This window comes from Gallus gallus, chromosome 27 (genome assembly GCF_016699485.2).
Source record: "Gallus gallus isolate bGalGal1 chromosome 27, bGalGal1.mat.broiler.GRCg7b, whole genome shotgun sequence".
NCBI classification, from domain to species: Eukaryota; Metazoa; Chordata; class Aves; order Galliformes; family Phasianidae; genus Gallus; species Gallus gallus.
In genome coordinates this window covers 5,146,311-5,169,894 of record NC_052558.1, presented here as the reverse complement: position 1 = coordinate 5,169,894, position 23,584 = coordinate 5,146,311, and the positions used below count along the sequence as shown (strand labels likewise).

The following is a 23,584-nucleotide window of genomic DNA, read 5'->3' as shown; positions in this document are numbered from 1 at the left end:
CTTCTACTTCGCGCGATGTTATTAGCTCTCTGGCCTGCCTCTCATCCGCCTCGCCGCCCTGATTGGGCAGGAGGGGCGGAACCAGGTGCGCTAGAACTACAACAATAAACACAGCCAGGGAGGCCGGAAGTAAGTGGGCGGGCACTGTGCCAGCAGACATGGCTTTCCGAGACTGCAACTTTCTCTTCCGGGAGCAGGAGCCGTCCAGTAGAACCAATCAAATACGTTCTTTCTTGTCCCGCCTCACTGTGGCCGGATAGGGAATGGACGCGCCAGAAAAGGAGCGAATAGGATGGTGCCTCTCGGGCCACGTGTTATAATCTGGGCGCAGGATTGGTTCTCTAGTGCGCCAGTTTCTGCATTAACGGTAAGGGCGCGAAATGTAACACGGTAGAGGTGATCGGGTTAGTGGTGCTGGGCGTTTTTATTTGGGCCTTTTCTGCTGCAGAGCTCTGAGATGCTGCCGCGCGATGGCTAAAACGTTTGTCTTTGTTTTTAGGGTGCGTTATACGTGCGTGGTGACCTCGGTCGGTGTTGACGGTGCCTGGGGTTCCTCAGGTAAGTGCTCCTGCTGCTTCCTTTGTGTCTGCATCTGCCTTGAAAGCTCCTTCAGCTCGCGGTGTTCTTGTGGGCTCGCTTGCTGAATTTCTGCTCAATGCCGTTCCCGTCAGCCTGATTTGGCTTGCCTCGGCCTACAAGGTTGGGTGGATTTTAACTGAATGTGCACAGTAAGCCTCGCTCAAGATAGAGTCATAGAATGGTTGGGTTGGAAGGGAATTTGCAGAACCTGCCAGACCTACCCCTGCCACGAGCTGGGTACCCTGCACCAAATCAGGCTGCCCAGGGTCCCATGCAGCCTGGCCTTGGGCATCTCTAAGAATGGGGCACCCACACCTCTCTGGGCAGTAGTGCCAGGTCCTCACCACTTCTGAGTAAAGAATTTCTTCCTCACATCTGACCTAAATCTTTCTTTTTAATATTAAACCAGTCTGCCTTGTCCTACCACTACCTGGCCATGTAAAAAATAAAATAAAATAAAAAAATCTGTCTCCTTCCTGTTTTTAAGTACCCTTAGAGTGCTGGGAGGCCACAGTGAGGTTTCCCTGCAGCTTTCTCTTCTCCAGGCTGAACAAGTCCAGCTCCTTTGGTGTATATTTATAGGAGAGGTGCTCAAGACTCTGAGCATCCTTATGGCCTCCTCTAGATCCGCTCTGTTAGCTCCACGACTTTCTTGTTCTGGGATCCCCAGGCCTGGATGCAGCACTGCTGATGTGGCCTCACGAGGACAACATAGAAGAGGACAATCCCCATCCTCACCTACCTCTATGTTGATGCAGCCCAGGATACAGTTGGTCTATGTCATTTTATGTATCATAGGAAAGCCACATGGGAGAAAGCATGATCACTGAATGTAACAGATCAGAAACAAAGCTGGTTACTTTTTGTTTGTTTGTAGAGTGTTTTGGGGTCTGAAGGATGGACTTGTCAGTGATTGCCATTGGAGACGTGCAAAATGTGCTTTCAGCCATGCAGAAGAACTTGGAGTGTCCAGTCTGGTAGACATTAAGATAATCAATTAATGTTCTCTTTATTTTTCTTTTTCTCTTCTGTCCAGATAGTTTGTAAATACTGTGGTCATGAGAAAACATAGAGAATAGTGTTCTTAAAACAAAATATATTGATGGGTAAGAGTAAATGTGTGACAGGAAGTGCATCTTGTTGATGTGCTCCAGTAAGTATTTCTTATATGTTACAACCTAAAAGTATCAGTGCACTATCCAGGAGGGGGAAAAAGAATTAGCTGATTAGAGCATTGTTTGCAAGCCAGCCTGGATCTTTGTCTTTTGTCTCTCAAAGTTAAGCACAGTTCATAGTTCTTTAAATGCAGAGAAATACTAAAACAGCATAGGTTTCAGTTCAAGCCTAGCTATTTAGGATGTATGCTAGTCTTTTAAAAGACTCTTGCATCTGTTGAACCAATTGCTTAAGTTTATTTTGTCTGTGGTGGAAAATGTTTTTAATCTTTCTAGATACATTTAACATTTACTTTTTTGCCTTTGGAGAAGCAAAATAATTTCATTCTTGATGGTAACATCTACAAACTCATGGAGTAGAAAACATAGAATGTCTATTTAAAAAAAAAAAAAAAAAAAAAAAAAGACCTTGCGTCCAAACTCTTCTGAAGAGGCAGCAGGATTCTTGCTGAGATGTTGCCATTGAATGGTTGGCTTGTCTATTAGTTAACTTAGAAAAGATAATGTTATAGAGCTAAAACTGAAACAGTTTCCTTCATCTGCTGTTCTTTAGGCATAACGGTATAATTTTCCCTTTTTTTTTTTTTAATTTGAGCAAATTAAAATATTAAAATGTGCCAAAATATGCCTGAATGAGATTGAATGATTAATACGTACCAAAATAACACTGAAGCTAGTTTTGACACTTGTAATTGCCTAATAGCAAAAAAATAAACCAACAAGTTAGGCTGTTCCGCAGTAGTAATGTTATATTTGCCTTTGTTGGTTCTATTCAAATTAGGCTTTTGTATCCTTTTAATTGGAATCATTATATAAATTATTTACTTATTGCTCATGTACATACCTAGTCTATAAAACTTAGGAGACCCTTCTAACATAACTACATCTGGTAACATAGCATAAGCCTAAGATTATAACTTTTTAGTATGTGTTCAAGTTACGTTATGCTTTAAGTTGAGGTCAGCAAGTGAATTGGCTAAAGCTTTTTTTTTCAAAGCCCTAATATGAAGTTGAATATTAATTTTCTCACTGTTCTAGATTGAAATGGGTTTAGAATAGAAAAAGGTGGGGGAAAAAACCTAAATATTATTCACATTAACATATCTATGGATTTGGTTCATACAAACACTGTAGGAGTCCAGTAGACTCTTAAACCTCTGTTTTACACTGTCCTTTGCTCTTGACACAGCAGGTCAGTGCTGAAAAAGCATCTGTTAGTGTTCCAACACTGAATTTCCTCCTTTGCTGAATAGCATCTCTAGAAAATGTGATCTCTTTGCCAGAGAAATGCGAAGATTGTGGGAAGCAGTTGACGACACCTGTTTCATATAATAACAATGTTTGATACTGTCTTTAGTTCTCAAATGGTAAATGATGAAATCTGATCTATTTCTCCTCTCTGTTGAGATTTTTTTTTAAAGATTTTTTTAAAGTCCATAAAAATGACTGTATTTCTGAATTTTGTATTGTTGCTATTTTTAAGCAAGAACATGGAAGTTATGTTTTCCTTGTTCACTTTTTTCTACAGTTTAGATGTGATAAAAGAGCCGGTTTCAACAAAATGTGATCACGTATTCTGCAGGTAGGTTTGCAAACTTAAAATTACAGTTCCCAGTCAATCTGTTCTTACTCTCCACGTATACTTCTCTTCACTGCTAATGTCGTATACTGTGTTTTGATTACCATAGCGTATAACTTCTAAAGCAGAAAAGTCCATTCTGAAATAACTGCAGTTGTACAGATATGTCAAAGTGGATCGATGAATTAGTCTTAACATTAGAATAAGAATAGAGGCATTCAGCGTAATAACAAAGAATTTCTTCTAAGTAGTACATTGTGATTATTCTTTTCTCTAGATTCTGTATGTTTAAACTTCTCAGCAGAAAGAAAAAAGGTGTAATACAGTGCCCTCTGTGTAAGACTGAAGTTACCAAGAGGTAATGCATCTTTGCAAGTGCACTTGGGGATGAGAAGTTTTCTCAAAGGAAAAGATGAATTATTGCCTTGTAGCGGAAATGCCAAGTCACAGCTTGAAACAGAGACATTACCTGGTAGGAAGGCAGGGCCAACCCAGAGGAGCTCAGGTGCATGCAATGCACCTGAGTGACCGGAAGGGGTGGAGCCAGGATCCACCCCTTCCCAGACCTCATTTAAGGGTTGGCAGTAGAGGTAGGGGTATCTTGCTGGAGATCCCTGCCTGCCTGAGGTCTTCCGAAGGTAAGCAAATTTTCTTCCTTTGTTTCTGATTCTACAGCTGCTGTATTTGAGCTGCCCCACTGTTACTGCTATACTTTCCATGGCATTATAGCATTATATGTCTTAAAATTGTTGTAGCAGAAAACTGAAAAAAGAAAAAGCTGACTGAATGAACTGTCAGTTTCAACAGAGTAACTCTTTAGTGCCTGCCCCAATATAGCTTTTTCTTGTTTTGAGTAATTACAAGTGAAGATGCAGCTACTAACAACTAAGTGCTATTAAGTATAGGTAGTATTATTGTTCAGTCATTACAACTAGTTTCTCTGTGCTAGGCATATATGAGGAAAGGTATTATGACAATTTTTATTCATGATAACGTTCTAATTCTGGCAGTGGGCTGTTTTAGGGAGTTGTATTACTTGGTCGCGGTCTTTTGTTGTTTCGTCTGCCACTTCGTGGTTTTGCTCCTTCTTTGTTAAGTCTAAATTCTTGGAGAACTATTGAGAGCTTGCCCATACGTTTTTCTTAGAAACATTTCATATGGTGGTGTTATTTCAGAAGTCTCAAAGAAAATTCCAGATTTAAGCAGCTAATTGAAGGATTGTTGGAAGCTATCAGTGCGTTTGAGCTTGATACTGGAGTAAAATGTAAGTGTCACAATTATTTACTGGAATAAATAATACATATTGTCTTGCTAAGTGTCAGAAAACTTTTGTATCTTTTTTGTCTTTTCAGTTTTAAGCAGTCGTTATTTTCCTAAAACATCCATAGAAGTTGCTACTGCTGAGCTCCTGGGTAATAACAGTTCTGTCATCCAGAGTAAGGGTTTCAGAAACAGGAAAAGAGGCGCTAAAGAAAATAGACAAGACAGCTGTACCTTGGTGACTTTTTTTTCTGTGCCGTGTCTTTTTGAATTGCTGTGTTTTTGTTTTTTTTTTTTTTAACTTGAAATGTGTGTATACATAAATGAATGGAATGTGAGATTTTGGTTTGCTCTCAGATCCCTGTTTTGTTTGAATATTATTCTAGATAAGGACATCTAAATGTTTGTCTTTAGTGTTGTTTATACAAAATGACTAAAGCTTGAAAAATATATTGCTATTGTAATGTATTGTCAAAACTAGGGTCAAAAGCTTTTTTTTTTTTTTTTCCCTTTACAACTTGTTTAATAAGGCTGCTAAATGAGTATTCCTAAAGACTTTTTTTTTTTTTGGTAAGACCATGTCTTACCCAGCTTTTGGTAATTGCTATGTGTATTGAATCATAAAATTGTAGAATGGTTTGGGTTGGAAGGGTCACTTAAGATCATCTAGTTCCAACTCCCATGCTATAGGTAGGGACAGCTCTCTCTAGACCAGGTTGCTCCAAGTCCTGTCTAGCCTGGCCTTGAATGCTTCAAGGAAGGGGGCATTCACAACCTCACTGGGTAACCTGTTCCAGTGTCTCATCCTCATAGTAAAGGATTTCTTTCTAAATCTATCCTCTTCCACTGTAAAACCATGTCCCCATGTTCTGTCTCTACCTACCCTTATAAAAAGTTCCTCTCCAACTTTCCAGTACAAGTCTGTTCATGATGCATTATTAATCTTTCTTATTTCATCTACCTGGTACTGAGTAGGATATTAAGTATGATAAAACTGTTAATGATTGGAGCTTTGGTGGAGTTTGTAGTAAATTCCATTCTTGATACAAGTATGATAAATTACATATATTGGAATTTTGTATAGAGGCCCTGTCTTATGCAGTGTAAGTAATTCCAACTTTTTTTTAATAACCTACTGTTTATTAATAACTATTTCTTTCTGTTCTCCTGTTAGCAGGAAGCTAATGTGGATCCACAGCTTACAGACAACAGGGTCAAAGGGTCTTCTGTAAGAAGTAAAAAACAGAAATGTGGCATTGAAAAAGGTGTACTTATAGAGCTTGGTAAGAGCTGCAGTACATACGTACCTTTTGTGCTTACATGTAGTGCTTGCAAAGTAATGGAAGGTGTTGAAATTAAGTCTTTTTAAGCACTAATTTCTCTTCAACACCCGAAGTGCAAACAAGGGAGATTGAATAGGTTTGCCAAAGCTGGTAAATCAAAGTACTTTTTACATGGTTTATTATATTGTAGGAAAAATTTAAGGCTCAGTGTACAAGATCCAGAGAAGATAAATATTATTTTACTTCTGCGATTATTACTAATAGTTACTGCTGTTTTCTATGGACTAAGACTTGTTTGCTAGTGCTTAGGGCTGTATTTCTTAAATATATTTAAGAATGCAATGTGAGAAAACATTTCTGTTTATTCTGGCTTTTCAGATCTCTCTTTCTATCTGATGCTGAGTGCTGCAAGAAACGATATAGATGCAGTGCATAGTTGGGGGTTTTTTCTCTTTTTTTTTTTTTCCCCTGTTCCTTTAACATAGCAAGTGTTCATTTTAACAGGTAGTATTCATTACCTCAGTTTTTGGATTGGCTTGTTTGTTTTTTCCCTCTTTTTGTTTATGCTAATATCAAGCAAGGAATCTGAGACATTGCTCTGACTTCCAGTTTTAAAATCTAAATGCTGGCAGCTGTTTCTGTATAAATTTGGGAATTGTAACTCTTGCCAACTCTGTTACCAGTATTTATTGTATTTAAAAACATCATCTCATGGATGTGATAATACAGCTTTATACTGGAGCTATGTATTTGCACATAGAAATTGTAATAATTAAAGTCAATTGAACTTGATCTAGTCTGAAAAAATTTGAAAACGTCTACCTCTATAAAGAACTAAGCATGCACACTTCTGTGATGATAAAAACTGAATCTGACAAGAAATCTTTCTCTCAATCATTCCAAAGAAGAGTAACAGCTAACTTGTTTTTAGGCACTGATTCATCTGAGGAGCATTTTATACTGGCAAGCAGTACTGGGTAAGTGAATATTATTGAGGAATTCTTTTTTTTTTTTTTTTTTTGCGATAATTCAGCATTCTTAACTGAGTTGTAGTGAGGGTTAATTATGTGTGATTGTCTCTACTCAGCAGCCTGATTTCTACAAAAGCTACTTCCAAGAACAAAAAGAAGAAAACTTAAACACAGGCTCCTACTACAACATAATGGAAGTTACCTCTGTAATGAAAGTGGATTTTTTTTTTTTTCCCCTTCATAAACCTTCTCAACAGGTTAGAAGACAAAGAAGAGCTAGAAGAACCTAAGAGTGCTGAGAAGTATGGAAGTTCTTGCAATACACAGCCACTCAAGCTAGGTGCTAAAGAAATAATTTTACCAAATGTCATAGGTATGTTTGATATTTTCCTGACAAAAATATTGAGAGGAAAGCTTGAAAGAAAGGCCACAAGTTAGTATTTTGCTTTCATGTTATTAAATATATATTCTTGCAGTACTACATTCTACATACATACTACATTGATGCCTACAGCTAGTAACTTTGTAATATAAGGCAATGCCTGTAGACTTTGCTTGATGTGGATATTTTGTGCAGAGGAACAGAAGGGAAACAAACTGGATCTAAGTGCAAAGCTAATTCTGTTCTACATAAACCATTATGTTATCCCTCATAACATAAGTTGAGAAAAGTGTCTCGTAATTCATGTAAGGAGTTGGATGAATGTCTGTCATGTGTAATTTGATACTTCTACCTTTCTCTTGAGAGGGGCTTGTTCAGTGTAATATCCTGTTTTGGAAGGAAACTAACAGTTCTTAAAATGAAAAGTTATTAAGCTTGTTGATGTTCTCGTGCGTTTAAAATGGGGCTTAATTTATAACATTTATAAATCTTCAGGTGAAACTGATTTCTTGAAGGAAGCTTTGGACAAGAAAAGCATGCTGAACATCACTGAACACATCAAATGTAACCAAGTAAATACAATTGAGGGCCAGAGTTCTCCTTTAAATGTTTTTGATGCGGACCTACTCACAGGGCAGCGTGATGGAATAGGTAATGCCAGTCCCTTAAAGAATGACACATCTTTCTTGAAGAATGCAGAAGAAATGGATGTGGAGGAAACTCAGTGCAGTCATAAAAACCAAGAGCTTGACTTAGAAGATAGCTCAGAAGGTAGACTGGATAAAATAAAAGAAAAGGATATTTGTGTGCCAAGTGTGGAAGATGTAGAAATGTGTGAACCCATGGATGATTCTCTACTTGAAAAAGAACCTCCTGTGGAGAAACCACTTCAGCCAAAGATACCTCATTGTCCTACCCTGAATGAGGTCTCTACTAAGAGACTGAATCAAAGCATTCAGAAAGTCAATGAGTGGTTTTCAAAAAGCAGTAGGATTTTATCTTCCAGTTCATCCCAGAATGATCATGCTGAAGCAACTGATGCTTCAGGTGAAGGAGATATTTCTCTATCAGATAAAGATTCGTGCATTTCAGAGAAGACCAACCCTATAGTAGATTCTGTGGAATTTGCAGTGATTGAAAGAAACAAGAGATGGACAAAGCAAACAACATATAGTATCGAAGACAAAATATTTGGGAAAACATATGAGAGAGGGAGGAAATCAAATCCCTCTACTATCTTGAGAGACATTTTGCCTGCTACAAAAAAAGAAGATGCAGCTGCTGAAGAGGGGTGCTTGAATAATTCCAGAAAAGACCGACTAAAACGAAAAAGGAAGTCTGCCTGTATCCTTCAGCCTGAAGACTTCATTAAGAAGAAAGATCTAGAAGAGGCAGATAGATGCCCCCAGGGCATTAAGTCCAGTCTTGGAGATGCTGAGAAGGAAAAATGCGATGAAAATTCTGCTGTTAAGGAGAATCCCCTCCTTGAAAAAAGAAAGGGTAGTACACTAGCAGAATTCAAGGAGAGAGGATTACAGTGGAAAAATGCTGCTGAAAAGGTGTCAGGCAAGTGCTCTGATGGACAGCTGGAACTGAATAATTCTGATCAGAAGAGCACTAAGAATGCATGTTCTACAGCAAAAGGATGCAGACATTCAACTAGAACCAGGTGTGCTATACACTTAGTTGATAGAAACCCAGGTTCCTTTGATCTAGCTGAGCCACTCATTAATAGCTATCCAAGCAATGAAGAGCCAAGCAAAGCCGATTGTGAGCGAAGACAAGTCAGACGCAGCAGGAGGCTTCAGCTACTTTCTGAAGAAATTACAAAAGAAACAGGAAAAATGAGAGTAATTAAGGAAGCAAAAAATTCTGACAGTGGTCCAGAAGGGTCTGTCTTTGGAGTTGAAAGGAATGTGTTAGTTCACAATTCCCAGTGCAAAGACCTGAGGAAGCAGCAGGATATATTGAGTTACATGTCACTCGCTGATCGGAATGGTGCTGATCTGGAAGCAAATGGAATACAGATTAGTTCAAAGAATTCAGATGATATGGCAAAAAACAGAAGTTTCTTCAATCCTACATTTTCTTGTCAACTTTCAAATTTTAATTCCCCTTCATCCAAAGCAGGTTCTCAAGAAGGTGAAATGCTAGGTAAACTTTTCCTCCCACAGTCTCCTTCAAAGACTGTGCTGCACGCTGCTTCCATCCTGACTGAAGAGAAGAGGTCTTGGTCATGTACTGTTTTTTCCCAGGACAAAGGATGCTGTTCACGGAATGTTCCCAAGGACTTCAGAATTGGAAAGTCACCAATGGCTAAAAACGCTTCAGAATTTACCATGGAAGCTGAAGACAGTGAGTTAGACATGCAGTATCTGAGAAATATATTTAGGAGTTCAAAACGGCAGTCTTTTAGTCTTTATCCTACTCCCATGAAGGCATGTACCACAGATGATGTTGCATCTGAAAAATTAAATACTTCATGTCCTGATCAGGTAGAAGAAAGGAATAGTAAATATTTAAAGACAGAAAATTTACAAGAAGAGAAAACAACTGCAGAAAATTTGAGTAGTGTTTGTGAGAAGTTTGAGACCTGTGAATCTGCTTGTGTTAGTCCTGTGTCGTGCTTTGTCAGCAGTGCTGCATGTGTGCACACTGTGGAGAATCAAGATGTGTCAAAGGTTGCAAATCATGGGAATCTGACAACACTATTAAGAATATGTGCTGCTAGGAATGAAGATGGAAACAGACCACAAAAGGGAGAGCAGGGTAGCGAAAAGACATTGTCTACTGGTATAGGGGTAGAAAGCAAACTGAGACTGAGTCCAGTCAGAAGCAACAGAAGTCAAAGTGATCAGAGTAATACAGAAGAGCATGCTTTCCAAAGAACAGGTCTGAACGCAGTCAGTGAAACATACTTCAGTTCAGAAAGCAATCAAGTGGAAAAGGCTGAAGTTGTTGATGACAAAGGACTAATGCAACATTTTCAACCTAGTCCAATGCTTTGTCCTACAGCTTGTCAACAAAATCCAGCTGAATTCAACTGTGAACTCACTGAAAAAAAAATTATCACAAGAGAGAGAAGCCTGGTAAAGGGCAATGAAGAGCGAGTAATCCAGACTGTCAGCACAGGGTTGTCAGAGTTTTCAGTTAGAGAGGCACTAGAAGAATCTCTTAAAGGCCACAGTGATTTTACAGATCTGTCTGAAACCCCTGATGGCTTACTGTGCTCTGACAATGATACTGAAGAAAGTGCCAGCTTTTATGTAACTAATAGGAAAGACACATCTGCTGTGTTTGTAAAAAGAAGTGGTGCTGCCTGGGTGAAAGAAGTAAATGATTCAGTTGTTAGCTGTAAGCCAAGATCTGAAGGTATTCAAAGGTTTCGGAGAAGAGCCCAGAAACTGCAATCTTCAGATGAAGAATCTAGTGATGATGAAGATTTACCAAGTTTTCAGGAATTAATGTTTGGCAAATCAGTAAGCACCCCTTTGCAGATCCAAAAACAGGTGACATCTGTGGTACAGTCTTCAGCAAATCCCAGCACATTGCCTTGCAGTGAATGTCTTAATGAAAATAATGAGCAGAAAACACTTGAAGCTGCCCTAAGTAATGAGTGTGCTTCACCAAGCCAGGAGTCAGAATGCTCTGTGAACTTATTTTCTTCCCAGTCCAACATGTCTGAAGAATCAGTTGATGGAGCACAGGAGCTGAAGAAAACTTTAACACAAGTGAGCAACGTAAAGAAGAGTAAAGAAGCTCCTCAGAGTTGCAGTGGAGGGCTGAAGAGACTCAAAAATAACTTGAATGATGAGTACCAAGAAGATCCAAACATGGGGGCAAACCTAGGTACAAACCAAGATTTGTCTCTACAGCTGTGTTACTAATATCATTGGGTTCTTGATGTTTACATGAGAACTTTGTGTGCTTGCTTCTGTAAGGTAATGTATCAGCTATGAACAATCAAACAACAGAAAAAATCAGTTCTCATTGACTGATTTACTGAAAATCAATGTGGTAAAATTCTTTGTTCAGGGAAAAAAATGAATAGACTAGGCTCCAGAAGACAGCTAGAGTCTGTCTGATCTTAATTTTTGAGTAGAAATACTAGTGTTGCTATTGCAATGGCAGTGCTCGGATCTATCAGCACAGTTTCATAGATTTTATAAGCTATTACTGCAGATGAAATGTTTGTTGAAATTGGCTGTAGAATTCTGAAGTACTTGTTCTGAAATATTTATGACTTAACAGCAATGAAAGTTCTAGATATTTTAAAAATATTTAAAACCATTTACCTTGACTTCTGCTTATTTTGCCATACCTGTGGCATGGTGTTCTTTGGAATGTTCACTTGAAGTAGATCTTTGCTTCTCACTTAAGTCTTTCCCAACCTTCTCATTTCATCTTAACAGTTGGCTAACAGGGTTGTGTGATAAGAGAAATTGTGGATGGTTGTTGTTGGATTTTTCTTTTCTAACTTGCTTTTAGTTACATCTATCTAACACCTTTACTAAATGCGATGTGAAGTACTATCTAACTAACTTGGATTTTCTTTTTTCTCCTTTAAGGTGAAGCATCTGGATATGACAGCGAAACAAGTCGTGTAGAGGATTCACATGAACCATTTTCTCAGGGTGAAATTCTTTCTACGCAGGTGAGTTTATGCTCTGCATTCCAGAAGTAGCTTATGTATGTTTCCAGTATAATTGGCTAGTATGCATTCTAGGATATAAGCAAAAACTGCAAAGTCAGTGCAGTGGGAAACAGTTTTCAGCGTGATTCTTTGTGCATGTATTCATAACCATAAAGCATAATTAATCAAGAACTGTAGAGCTGCTTCTATGTCATTATTTTTTTCCTACTGTTTTTCATGGTGACATTACATTCTAATAGATGTAACTTGTTATGTGGTATTGATTACAGTGCTTAACTGTGGGAGATGCTTGTTAATAAATCTCCATACTTGACCATTGGAAGCCTCAGATTTTCCTGCATTTGTCTTTTTTTTGGTGGTGATTTACAATAGTTAGTGATAATATAGCTGGGCAAATCCAGTCCCTATGTTTAGAGGCATAGAGTCTTTACCTTTTAAGGGTAAAGATTAAAAAAGCATTCAATATCAGAATATTACAGAATAATACGTATGTAAAACTTAAAAAGCACTGTCCATTGAAAAGTCTGTCTAGCACAGTATCTCTTTACAAATATTTTCTTCTGATACAACATGTGTTCATTATTTGTTACGCTAAAAGTGCTATAGCTGCCTCTTGAGCATGTAGTAACAAGTAATTCAAAGTTATTCTGGTATTTCACAAAACGTTTGAGAAAATTAATCATACTGTTTAAAACTGAGTTTGCTAACACTGGCACAATTGTGTATCACCTTCAGCAGAAGAATGCTATGCAGAACAACCTAAAAAAGCTACAACAAGAAATGGCTGTACTTGAAGCAGTGCTAAAGCAGCATGGAAGTCAGGACGCTGAGGTACTGCCCTTATGTAGGGAACTGCCATATTGCAGTATTGGAGGAACACTTGGACTGGAGCGGATGAGACAAGAAACAGGTACATAGCAAGGAAAACCTGGAATTCAAAGCCATTTAGTGACTTATTATGCCTTTACTGTGTTTGGTTTTTACTGTAGTGCTATCATATCTGATTAATGTTTTAAGCTGAAAATAATCACAGCGTAATTAACACCAGGAGACTGGTTGGTTAGTCTTTAATCCACATTCACTTAATACAGCTCGTTGAATTGCATGAATTTTACTGCAGTATGAGAATATTCTGTCAGTTCATAGAGCAGATTTTGAAATGTGACATTGCTAAACCCAGTAAGCAAAACTATTATAGATAACTACAAGTAGAATGTTGGAGAATGAATTCAGCAAATTAATGATTAGTTTACTTCAGAGTAGAAAATTAATATGATAGTTTTACTTTTTTATGCTAGAATACAGGTTTCTGGTTCATAGAGGCCTAAACTGATTAGAGTTTATTGGCAGCTTCTTACAAATTATGGGCACCTTCCAGCTGTCAAATAAATGCCTTTCTACTGCTTGTGAACACAGATATAGTAATGTGGTAATTAATGTAACACACTAAGTAGTGCAATTTCGCTATTGGCCTGTTTAATATTCTGCTCTAGCCACATGGTACGTTAACAGAAATCTTACTTTTGTAAATGACAACATCTGAATTGCTGATCAATAAGCAAACAAATAAGCACAGGAGATTACTCCAGCATATAAATTTAAAAGGTGACACAAAAGCTTTCCACTATGAATGAAAGAAAAGTGAAATTTATTTAAAGGTTTAATTTCTCTTTTCCTGTAGAAAATGTGTCTGAGCATGACTCTGAAACCAAGCTAACTAAGGCATCCGTTTTACCAGTTCTCTGTGGAAATGTGACCAAGAATCCGAATAGCTCTTCCTTCTCTGTAAAGCATCCTTGCCCTCAAACTGCAGAAGCAACAGATAGTTCTGCTGTAGCTCAGGGTGATAACAAAAGCAATGTTCAAGTATGTAAATCAAAGAGAAGTGTATGTTTTCCTACATCTGTACTGCACAACGTAGCTGGGAAAGAAAATGCTGCAAGTTCAGGTACAACTTGTAGGACGGAAATGTCAATTGTGGCATCCGGTCTGAACCAAAGTGAACATGTGAGTACCTTCTGGAATGTTCAGAAACTTGCTGTTAATATACCCATTGATTGCTGTAGTCCTCAGTGTAGAGATTAGACCCTATACAGGAAACTAATCTTACAGGAATTACTGTTTGTAACTACAGTAACTAAGTCAAACTTGGTTGGACACTCCTAAAAAAAAAAAAAAAAAAAAAAGGAGGAGGCGTAAAAACAGCACTGTGAAGCTTAGAGAACTCTGAACGTGTTAGGAGACTTCCTATTGTCTAGGAGGAAAACATGTTATTCCAAAACGTTTTGGAATTTTAGAATGTCTTGGCAAACGAATGCTGCAGTGCTTGCCCTTCTAAAAATTTCTGAAGTAAGATGCATACAAAAATAATAAAAATCTACGTGTCAGCTTCATAATTGTTCTACCATATTGTTCTAATGCAATCATATTGCTCAATTCTGACCCACTGTTGTTTAAATTTACAGTTATAATTCAGTCAGCTTTTGGAATTAATTCTCCATTAGTAAAAGAAGCATAGTTTTTTTTTTTCCAAAATTTATCTGGCTTAAGGATGTAATCATAGAATTTCAAGAATGAAATAATTGCTCTCAGTATTTACTTACAGCATTTGGTGGTCTGATGACCAAGTACTGTGGAGAACACTGGGGGGGAAAAAGGCTTTCCTACATCTTTATGTTTGTCAGTAATCTTTTCAGAAAGAAAATTGCTGTAAGTAACTACTAAAAATTCAGCTGTAAAGATTTTTGTTCATTATTGTTTGCCTGTTAGGGAATGTTGTAATTTACAGTAGGGAAAAAAAAAAGGTAGTTGCTTCTGCAAGGTTTAAGCTGTGCTAATAGTATGCATAACAGCTTTATCTAAGAAGAAGGTAACTTTGAATGTTTTTTATGTGTATTAGAATGTATTTATCTGTTTAAATTTTACTGTGAAAGCTGCTGACAAGTTATGTATGATAAACACTCTGATACTTACATTAGCTTGTTCTCAGCTGTTTCTTTAGCCAAATTATACTCCATAGTGAGGATTTCTGTAATTAATGGATTTTAAATCACTAATAATCCTGGCAGAGATATTAATCTTTGCTGCTTAGCATTTCTTGAATCTTGTCTTCTGGATGAAGCAGGATGAGAATGGAATTTTTAAATTACGGTATTGCAGAAACGTTAGTGCTAGTTACTGATCCTTAATGTTTTGTGTCCATCAGTCAGTAGCTTAAAACTATTTCTACAAAGCATTTCCAGGAGGCTGTATGGCTTTTGGTTCATAAACTACTCATCAATAATTCTTTAGCCTGTTGAGTGACTTTTAATAAGTCTTTAGCAGAAATGTACATTCTGTGTACCAACACAAATAAAAACCATTAATTTAAAGTAACTATTTTCCTCTGAACTGAAATTGTTTTTTTTTTAAACATGTTTTGCTAGCTGTTCATTTTCTAACTGCTTTTCAGTTGATGGTCCAGAAGTTTGCCAGAAAAACTCAGAGCACTTTCTCTAATCACATTACTGATGGAACAACCCATGTCATAATGAAAACAGGTTTGTTGGGAGCAATGCGAATGAACGCCATATTAACACAAATAGAAAACTAGACTGACAAGTAACCAACAAGCAGATAGTTTGGCAATAAATCTAAGTAAGTTAGAGGAGAAGATGTAAATAAGCAAAAAGTTATGAACATTTGGGTATACAAATCTATAATTCTATTTCACAGAATCAGTGGAGTGTTTTGTTTCTTTGTGTGCTTTTAAGAAGTTGTCAGAGCAAAATATTTTGAGCCAAATCTGAATGTGGATATGCTACATTCTGTCATAGAAGCACTTCTGGATGGTTTCTGTTTGGGTACAATCCATTGTGTGAGCCATTACTGCTTTTAAAAACTGACGGAAAAAGGGAGCTAGAAACTCCACTTATTCCAATTGAATTGTTTTTGTATTTTTCTCCAAGTGTATAATAAACAGCACAATCATATTGTTTTGGAGCTCTGCCTTCATACAAACACAGATAGGATGAACTGCCTTCTGAAAGTTGTATCTGTCTAGTAGAGCAGAAGAGGAGCCTGGACAGCTAGTCATAAATGTTTATGCTAATGTTAGGCATTGAATCCTCAGTCCTGTGTTGTGATAGTATTCATGGCTTTCCTTGCCTTTTATCTTTACTGACTAGCTAAAAAAAAGTTCTGGGATTTCTGAGCCTTTCTGATCTTTGGTCTTGATATTTCCCTTGCCTCACTTAGCAAGATTCTTTTGCTTTTAGGTACAAACTATCTGAGGTGCTTTTCATTAGTGGCAAAACTGAAAGATTGCTTTGTTCTTGTTTGCTTTGCAGATGAGGAGCTGGTATGTGAACGGACATTGAAGTACTTTCTGGGTATCGCAGGAAGAAAATGGGTAGTTAGTTACCAGTGTGAGTATAAGTTATTTTGAAGAAAAGTAGTCTCTGCCCTTCTTTTACAAATGTACTCTCCTGTTGTTCCAAATAAAACATATACATACTTATATATGTATATCTTTTCCTATCTTGAATATGTTAGCATATTCAAAACAACACAGCAGTAAGATCAAGCTTCTTTCTCTTCTGAATGTTTCTTTTTTTTCTGCTTTCAGATAGCCACTTTGGATTCTTCCTTTCCCTGTCAATAGCCTTTTTCTCCCTCCTAATTTAAATCTGAGCTGCTTAGTATCAAATTTTGCTGGATAAAATTACTTGCCCTGTTGTGATCTTTTTATTTAGGGATAATTCAATCTTTTAAAGAAGGCAGGATACTGGATGAGGTAAGTTTGTTTGTTTTTGTTTTTAATCTTGAGTGAAATGTCAAGTATGTAAGTTATGTTTTTTACATTGATGAAGCAATTGGTAATCTCAAATGTTGTCTAGGCATTTAATACTTGAAAACTCAGCTGTGAAAACTGAAGTCCTAGTTTTACCAGAAGTCATGTTTTAATTATAGGTATTCAGTGTTACTGAATACATAATGGGTCTCTATTTTTGGAACAGCTGTAGACATTTTTTTAATAAGTGTTCCTATTGATGTTGATGGATTACAGCATGGAGGAAACGATCTATTGTCTACCTAAGCTGTTAGCTATACATAGCTATGCATGTGCATTGTTAAATTTTTCATTAAACTTTGTAGAAGATGACTGCTGAAAACTTCTTGTTTCAGTATTTGGTACATTTCCTAGGAGAAACTGCATATTTATTATGATATAATGTAAGGGGATTTTTTTTGTGTGTGTTTCTGGGTAGTGATTGGATTGTTTTATTCTTCATGTACAGATTTTTGGGGAATGTTCTATTAGTGACACAATACAGATTTTATGTATATCTAACAAGGAGAAATGCCCACTTTCTAATCTGAAATCCATACACTCAGAAATATCTCAGCCCTAGAAAGGGATATCAAAATCCTTCTATGCCTGGGAGAAAGGGGAAGTTGCTGCATAAATGACTGAGTGCTGTTAACCTTGTCACAAACTTTCATGTTGCTTTGAGCAATGAGAAGAGCCTCCAATTATGATTAAATCAGTTGTGGGATTGTTTGTTTTTGTTGCTTTGAGGTTAAAATACTATGAAGAGCAGAGGCATATTTTAGAAGAATGGACTACATGGAAGTTCTAGAGAAGACACAATAGTGGAGAATAGTTTATTATAGAGTTAGGTGTAGGCCTGAAACTATCAAATGCTGCACTGTTTGTTGTTAATCTATGTGCTAAGTGAATGCCTTGAAATAAAATAGATGTTGAAATTTAAATATGTGAAGATAGTAATCAGTATAGAACCTTTATATTTTTTTTATCAAATGAGACTTTCCTGATAAATTTTAGTTTTGAAGTTTGTTGGTTCTATACTGTTTGCTGTATCTCTGTATCATTTGACTATGATATGTTTCTTTAGGAATTGTAGGATGGAGCAGAAGTTCCAGTACTGCTGTCTATTATTGAAAATATTTAGAATCAAGTACATGAAGAAAAGTAAAAGTTTCCAATTCTGCAATCTTGATAGCTTTCTCCTGTTCTATCCAGAACTCTGACCAGGAAAGCGTTCTCAGTCTCTGACTTAAGGTTGCTTGTTTGTTATGTTCCAGGAGCACTTTGAAGTTAAAGGAGATGTAATCAATGGCAGAAATCACCAGGGTCCTAAGAGGGCTAGGCAATCTCCAGCTGAAAAGGTATAAGTGTATCAGGAAAGAAAATCCTGTCTGGCCATGACTGTTCAAGATATGTAGCAGTCTGTTTATCTGGAACATTCTCCAGTTCCTTATGTATTGAGTGTATTTTCAGTGCCACTAGTAGAGCTCATTTTTCATGCATGAAAGTGACTTTCTGTGCTTTATAACATCAGTATAGGACAGCACAAGCTTGATTTTTTTTTTTTTTTTTTTTCCTTTTATAACATGCAAGACAAAAGAATCTCACAAAAAAGCTTCAGTTGAGCTTAGTGAAACAGTGCCTGGATTGTTAACTAGTCCTGGAAGTGCAGTGAAACAAGCATGCTCTAGGTGTTGTCCTGTAAACATATTGTATGCGTGCTCTGTTAACACATTCTTTGTTTTTCAGATCTTTAAAGACTTTGAGATCTGCTGCTGTGGACCTTTCACTGATATGACTACAGGTATGTAATTTTGGTGGAACAGAATAAACTCTCATTATTGAAATATCTATTTAAAATATAAAAACATGAAGGAAGACTTTATGCATTCATTGTGTTTTACATTTGATATCTTGGATCCTCTTGTTCCTCCTTAATCCTGATAATTCCAAAGTATTTACTTGAGAAATAGATAGAACAGAAAGTGTTCTCCTCATTTTGGATGTCCTGAGCAAGTGCATCAAGGAAATGCTCAGGTGGTTCTCTTGTACTTCAAAACAGGCCTTTTATCTAATTAATCTCTCCTTTTCTAAATCACTGTAGTAAGACTGTTTATCTGTCTTCTGTTGTTTTGTTTTTTTCCCCTCTTCCAGGACATTTAGAGTGGATAGTGGAGCTTTGTGGTGCCTCTGTAGTGAAACAACTTCATCTGTTCACCCATAAAGTAGTAAGTGTTAAAGAAATGTTGTGCTGAACTACAGACTATTCACCATGTTAATTAATGTACATGTTGAAAGGTTACATGGCCTTCGTGGGTTTGTCAAAGATGAATCCAAATATTCTGTGCTGACCAGGTAAATCTCTATGGAAATCTACACTGAGGCTTCTTGCACTGGGGAGTGAGACTTCAGTTTCTGAACTTTAGGCACAGCATTCCTGGAGAAAAATAACAGGAGGAAAAAAGCTGTTCTCCTTCCACCACCTCTTGAAGTCCACTCCAAAGTGATGAAGCAGAGTCAGCCCAGTTATCACTTTGTTACCACTCACTGATGATAGGTGAGAGAGTCTTTTAAAGACAGATTGATAACAGTAATATTTTTATTTTCTTATCTCGGAATCCTAGAATTCCACTGCTGTTGTTGTTGTGCAGCCAGATGCTTGGATGGAAGGCACAAGTTATGAAGGTAAAATTACTCATTGTCATGGATTGTTTTGTGGTACATGTTGAGTGTTTCTATCACCTCAGTGTTTTTAATAGTTAAATATCAGAGAGGTTTGTAGAGGAATGGAAATAAAATGTTACTACTTGTGAAGGCAGAGGTAGGTCTTGAAAGAAGCCTGAAATGACAAGCTATGTTATTTCAAGAATCAGTCTTAAAAGATGGTCTATCAGACAGTCTCATAGCTTGTTGTAATGATATGTAAATATGATTCTGTTGTTGTATGTATACTGTAGGCTTGGTTGTCCTGCATATTATTGACTTTACAGAAACCTTACTGACTGCAAAAAGCTTATAAAAGGTGGAAAAGCATGCTCTTAAAAGACTAGCAAGATCTAGTAGAAAGTCTTAGATGGGACAACTTTCTCTTGGTCTGGAAAGAATATACAGTTACAAAGCATTAATTGATATCTGGAGTGAAGAGACTCTAGAAGAAACCACGAGGTTTTTGAAAGTGCAAGTGTTTGACTTCACTTTTAAAATGAATTAGTGGGAGTTGTGAGATAAATGGAGGCTAGTGAACAACAAAACAATGGAGCAGGAAAGTAACGTTGCAAATACAACAGCTGTTTCAATGGCACTGAGAAAAGAGAAAATCAAGATCCTGAAACCGTAGCAGTCTGGTAACACCTCAGTAATTTTTCTGTTGTTTCTCCTATTGAGATCATGTAGTCTGTATGCCTGAGTAGGTAGGAACAGAGCCTCTGTCACTGAGGTCCTAAACTAAAGGATAATGAGGACTGCAGTCTCTAATTTTTAGTGCTTATTCTATGTTGTTCCAAACTTTCTGCCAGGCCACTTGCTGAGCATCTATTCTTTATGGAGCAGCAATACAGCCTGCATTGCTAAAAGGAATAGTAGTGTCACATTGCTGCTTTTAGAATCTTGCTTTTTATCAAGGCCTTTAAGGTGTCAAAGCATATAGTTCACTGTGAAAGATATCAGTAAGCTCACTTTAAATTTGCTTTGCTTAATTTATTATTGTTTTATCCTGTATCTTTGTCTTGCAGCAATCCAGCGGAAGAACAATGTTGCTGTGGTGACTCGAGAGTGGGTGTTAGATAGCGTTGCTTGCTTTGAGTGCCAGGAGTTGGATGCTTACCTTGTGTCCCAAGACTGATCTGCAGTTCTTTTTCTGTTGCACAGGAGTTCTTATCAGTACTGATACTTGAGCAATTGTTTTAAGAACTATGGATTTTTAAGTAATGTGCAGAGATTATGTGCTAGTAGTATTCTTTTTCAGAGTTAATAAGTACATGTTTCTTAACAATAAAAATACTTAAGTTACATTATGTTACTTAAGTAACATTACTGTATAAAGAAACAGTTACCATCTTTGTTGCCATCTTGTTCTTTAAAGATTAACATTTCCAATCTCAAAATAGTCTTTTAAAACTCATGTAACATAAGTCAAAGAAGTTAGAACCTAACTAGAGGGGGAAAAAAATCTAGAACATGGCCTCCTCAGAGAAACAGTGATGCATTATTTACCATCCCAGCCAGTTCCTGCCTATATATTTAAGGACATCCTGGAGGAGTACTTATTTACAAGAGTAATACTGGGCTCAGGTTGAATTAAAATACACTTGCATTCCTGAATAATCTTCATATTTTCATTTTGCCTAAATACATACCCTGAATAAGGGTATGTGTATGTTAACATGAACAAACACTATTTTGTGGTTACTAGTGCATGGATAATCTTAGGCCGTGGACTTGTAGCTGTTCTGAAAACTACAGACAGCGCTCCTGTTGTTAGGACATTTTGATATCAGTTTAAACTATGTGACCACACAAGTGACCTATACAACTTGGACTTGATTCCTAATACAAACTAATTCTTAAAACAAGCCTGTGGCAGTGTTTTGTTGCTCTTCTGAGAGCGTACGTGGCAACGAGGAAGAGATAATAAATAGAAGCACTTCAGTATCCTAGTGCATCACAATAAGCTCTGTAAGAATCTGTTTCTAATAGTCTCTGTCTGCAGAATGAGGCTGCAAAGAAGATGTATTGCTTCTTTATGGAAGAAAATATATTGTTTCTTTGTTTCCAAGCAGTTCAAAAATAGTTCTGTACCTTCAGAACCTGTTTTCATAAAGTTGTTTAAAAAATCATAAACTTGTGAGCTCAGATCATTGTTTAGTTCTTGAATGGTGCTAGATTATCTTGGGAACTTATATAAAATGTATTTATAAATATTGCAGTGTGTTAAAATGATTTTTAGCAAGTATCTCCCTTGTTTGTTCTGCTCTTATGTGAATCACTTACAAAATGTCTGAAGTCCAGCCTCATGCAGTGGGAGGCGTAGAGGCAAAATTTGCATTCTTGATATCAAGCTCTGGCTATGAATTGGTGGGAGCCATTGGAGTGATGGTTCACTGTATGTGAGTTTTCAAGACAACTAGGGGGTGAGACAATGGACTTAGTCCTTTTTTTGCCCTGGTTATAAAATAGTAACTAGAAGCTGTGCTGGGGCTCTCTTGCTGCCCCTTCACCAGAACAAATGAGTTAATTATGGCTGTGCAGCTGCCTTACCTTACCAGAGAAACTGTCAACAAATCATGTGGGCACAGAAAGCTGTCCAGAACTTACTTTCTAGTATATGAGAATGGAATCATAGTTAAAATTCCTGTATGTTAATTAAGTATGACTCTGTCTTGCATTCTTATCAGCCATGCCTATGTGAAAAGCAGCAGTGAGTAAGGAGCCTATTACTAATTCAGACTCCTCTACATTTTGCTGTTAGGCAGCAGGAATTTATGCAATGACAGAACCCACTCAGGTTATGTTAATATGGCTGGAATAAAAGTGTAATTGCTATTTGCTTCCTAGCTGTTGTGGAGCCTGTGGAGCAAAGCAATGGGGAGAGGATCTGGGGACTGTAGGAGGTAATTAAGCATCACAGTAAAAAATATTGCTCAGTAATTGAGAGCTCTTTGCATTTGGTAATATTGAATTTCAATGCTGGATTCTAGTGCTCCTCAAAGGGAGTTTCTGGCTGTTAAGAGAACAAAGCAGCAGATTTCTTCCTGCAGTTTTGAATCTAAAATGCATGTGCAGTGCCTCTAATGCCTTTCTCCTTACTATACCAGGCATTTTACATGGAGGGAGGTGAGACAGCCATATTGATGCTGCTTTTATTTTTTCTTCCTTTCTTGCTCAGAACTCTCTAAAATACTGGAGTCTGGGGCTGTCGCTGCTGCTGCTATGGGAAGCACCTGTGTGGCTGGGCTTTTACAGGCTGATCTGTGGGGAGGGTCCATATGCTAGAAATGCTAGCTGGGTTTGTTTAACTTGAAGACGACTAAAGCAGCAGAGGATAGGGAGTATAATTGAGAATCCTCATCGATATACCTGCAAGATTATCTAAGTTTTTACTACAGTCTCAGTTTGCAAGAGGGGACTGGGATACTGCTTTCTCCACCTCTGGCTGTCAGCCAACAGGTAGGGTGACTGGTGGTGAATGTTTGCTGGGGAGCACTATTGTACTCACAGTGTGGTGTGGACAGCTGGTTTTGCTTAAAGGGGAGGTGAAGGAGGGACTTGTTCTCCCTACTAGAACATGGAGACTTATAAATGTATTTACTAGCAGAGCCTTGAAGTCATTATAGATTGTAACTAAGATTCTTCAAGGTTTGCTCTGAAAAAAATATTGAAGTTACAAGTTCATTTACTGTATGTATAAGGTAAAAGAAGGTGAAATCACTTGCTGGGATTCCCACAGCAGGCTCTGCTCAGGGCTTCCTAAAGCTTCTTTCTTTTTCTGCTTGAAGTTGTAAAGAAGAGGAGCTCTTCAGCTTGTGATCCCTGCCTTGCAGCTTCACTTTGTCATTTTCATTTGGAAGAGGGCTTTGATGCAAAAACGTGTCCTTAATTCATGGTGACTCTTAGTTAGCCACCTCTTCTCTTGGGATGGCTGCTTGCTGCTCTTGGCACAGAACTGGAGAACGTTTGTGTGATGCAGGGCTTGCAGAAGGAAAGCTGGGTGGGCTCCAACAGGGCTGCAGCATTGTCTAAATGGGATCTTGCTCTATACAGCCCCGCAGAGGAGCAAACACTCATGAGACTTCACTGATTCATGGAGAGTCCCTAGGAATGCAGACTGGCTTGTTTTGAGATAGCAGATATTTGTCCAACAAGGGTGTTTTTTGCAGCTTTGTTCTGCTGCTA

At 37.5% G+C, this 23,584-nt stretch overlaps 1 protein-coding gene across 3 annotated transcripts; it reads left to right on the top strand.

Annotated features, from left to right (window-relative positions):
• Positions 1 to 358: 358 nt before the first annotated feature.
• Positions 359 to 21,528, top strand: BRCA1 (BRCA1 DNA repair associated). Of its 3 annotated transcripts, none has more exons than XM_046904314.1 (22): positions 359 to 404; positions 500 to 558; positions 1,457 to 1,556; positions 3,283 to 3,336; positions 3,611 to 3,691; positions 4,509 to 4,597; positions 4,686 to 4,831; positions 5,768 to 5,876; positions 6,808 to 6,853; positions 7,105 to 7,220; positions 7,725 to 11,078; positions 11,798 to 11,883; positions 12,622 to 12,793; positions 13,565 to 13,890; positions 15,335 to 15,422; positions 16,212 to 16,289; positions 16,617 to 16,657; positions 17,971 to 18,054; positions 18,443 to 18,497; positions 18,848 to 18,921; positions 19,318 to 19,378; positions 20,425 to 21,528. In XM_046904314.1, exons 3-22 carry the CDS (start codon positions 1,477 to 1,479, stop codon positions 20,532 to 20,534), a joined length of 5,250 nt encoding a protein of 1,749 aa, XP_046760270.1. In that variant the 5' UTR covers positions 359 to 404; positions 500 to 558; positions 1,457 to 1,476; the 3' UTR covers positions 20,535 to 21,528.
• Positions 21,529 to 23,584: the final 2,056 nt, after the last annotated feature.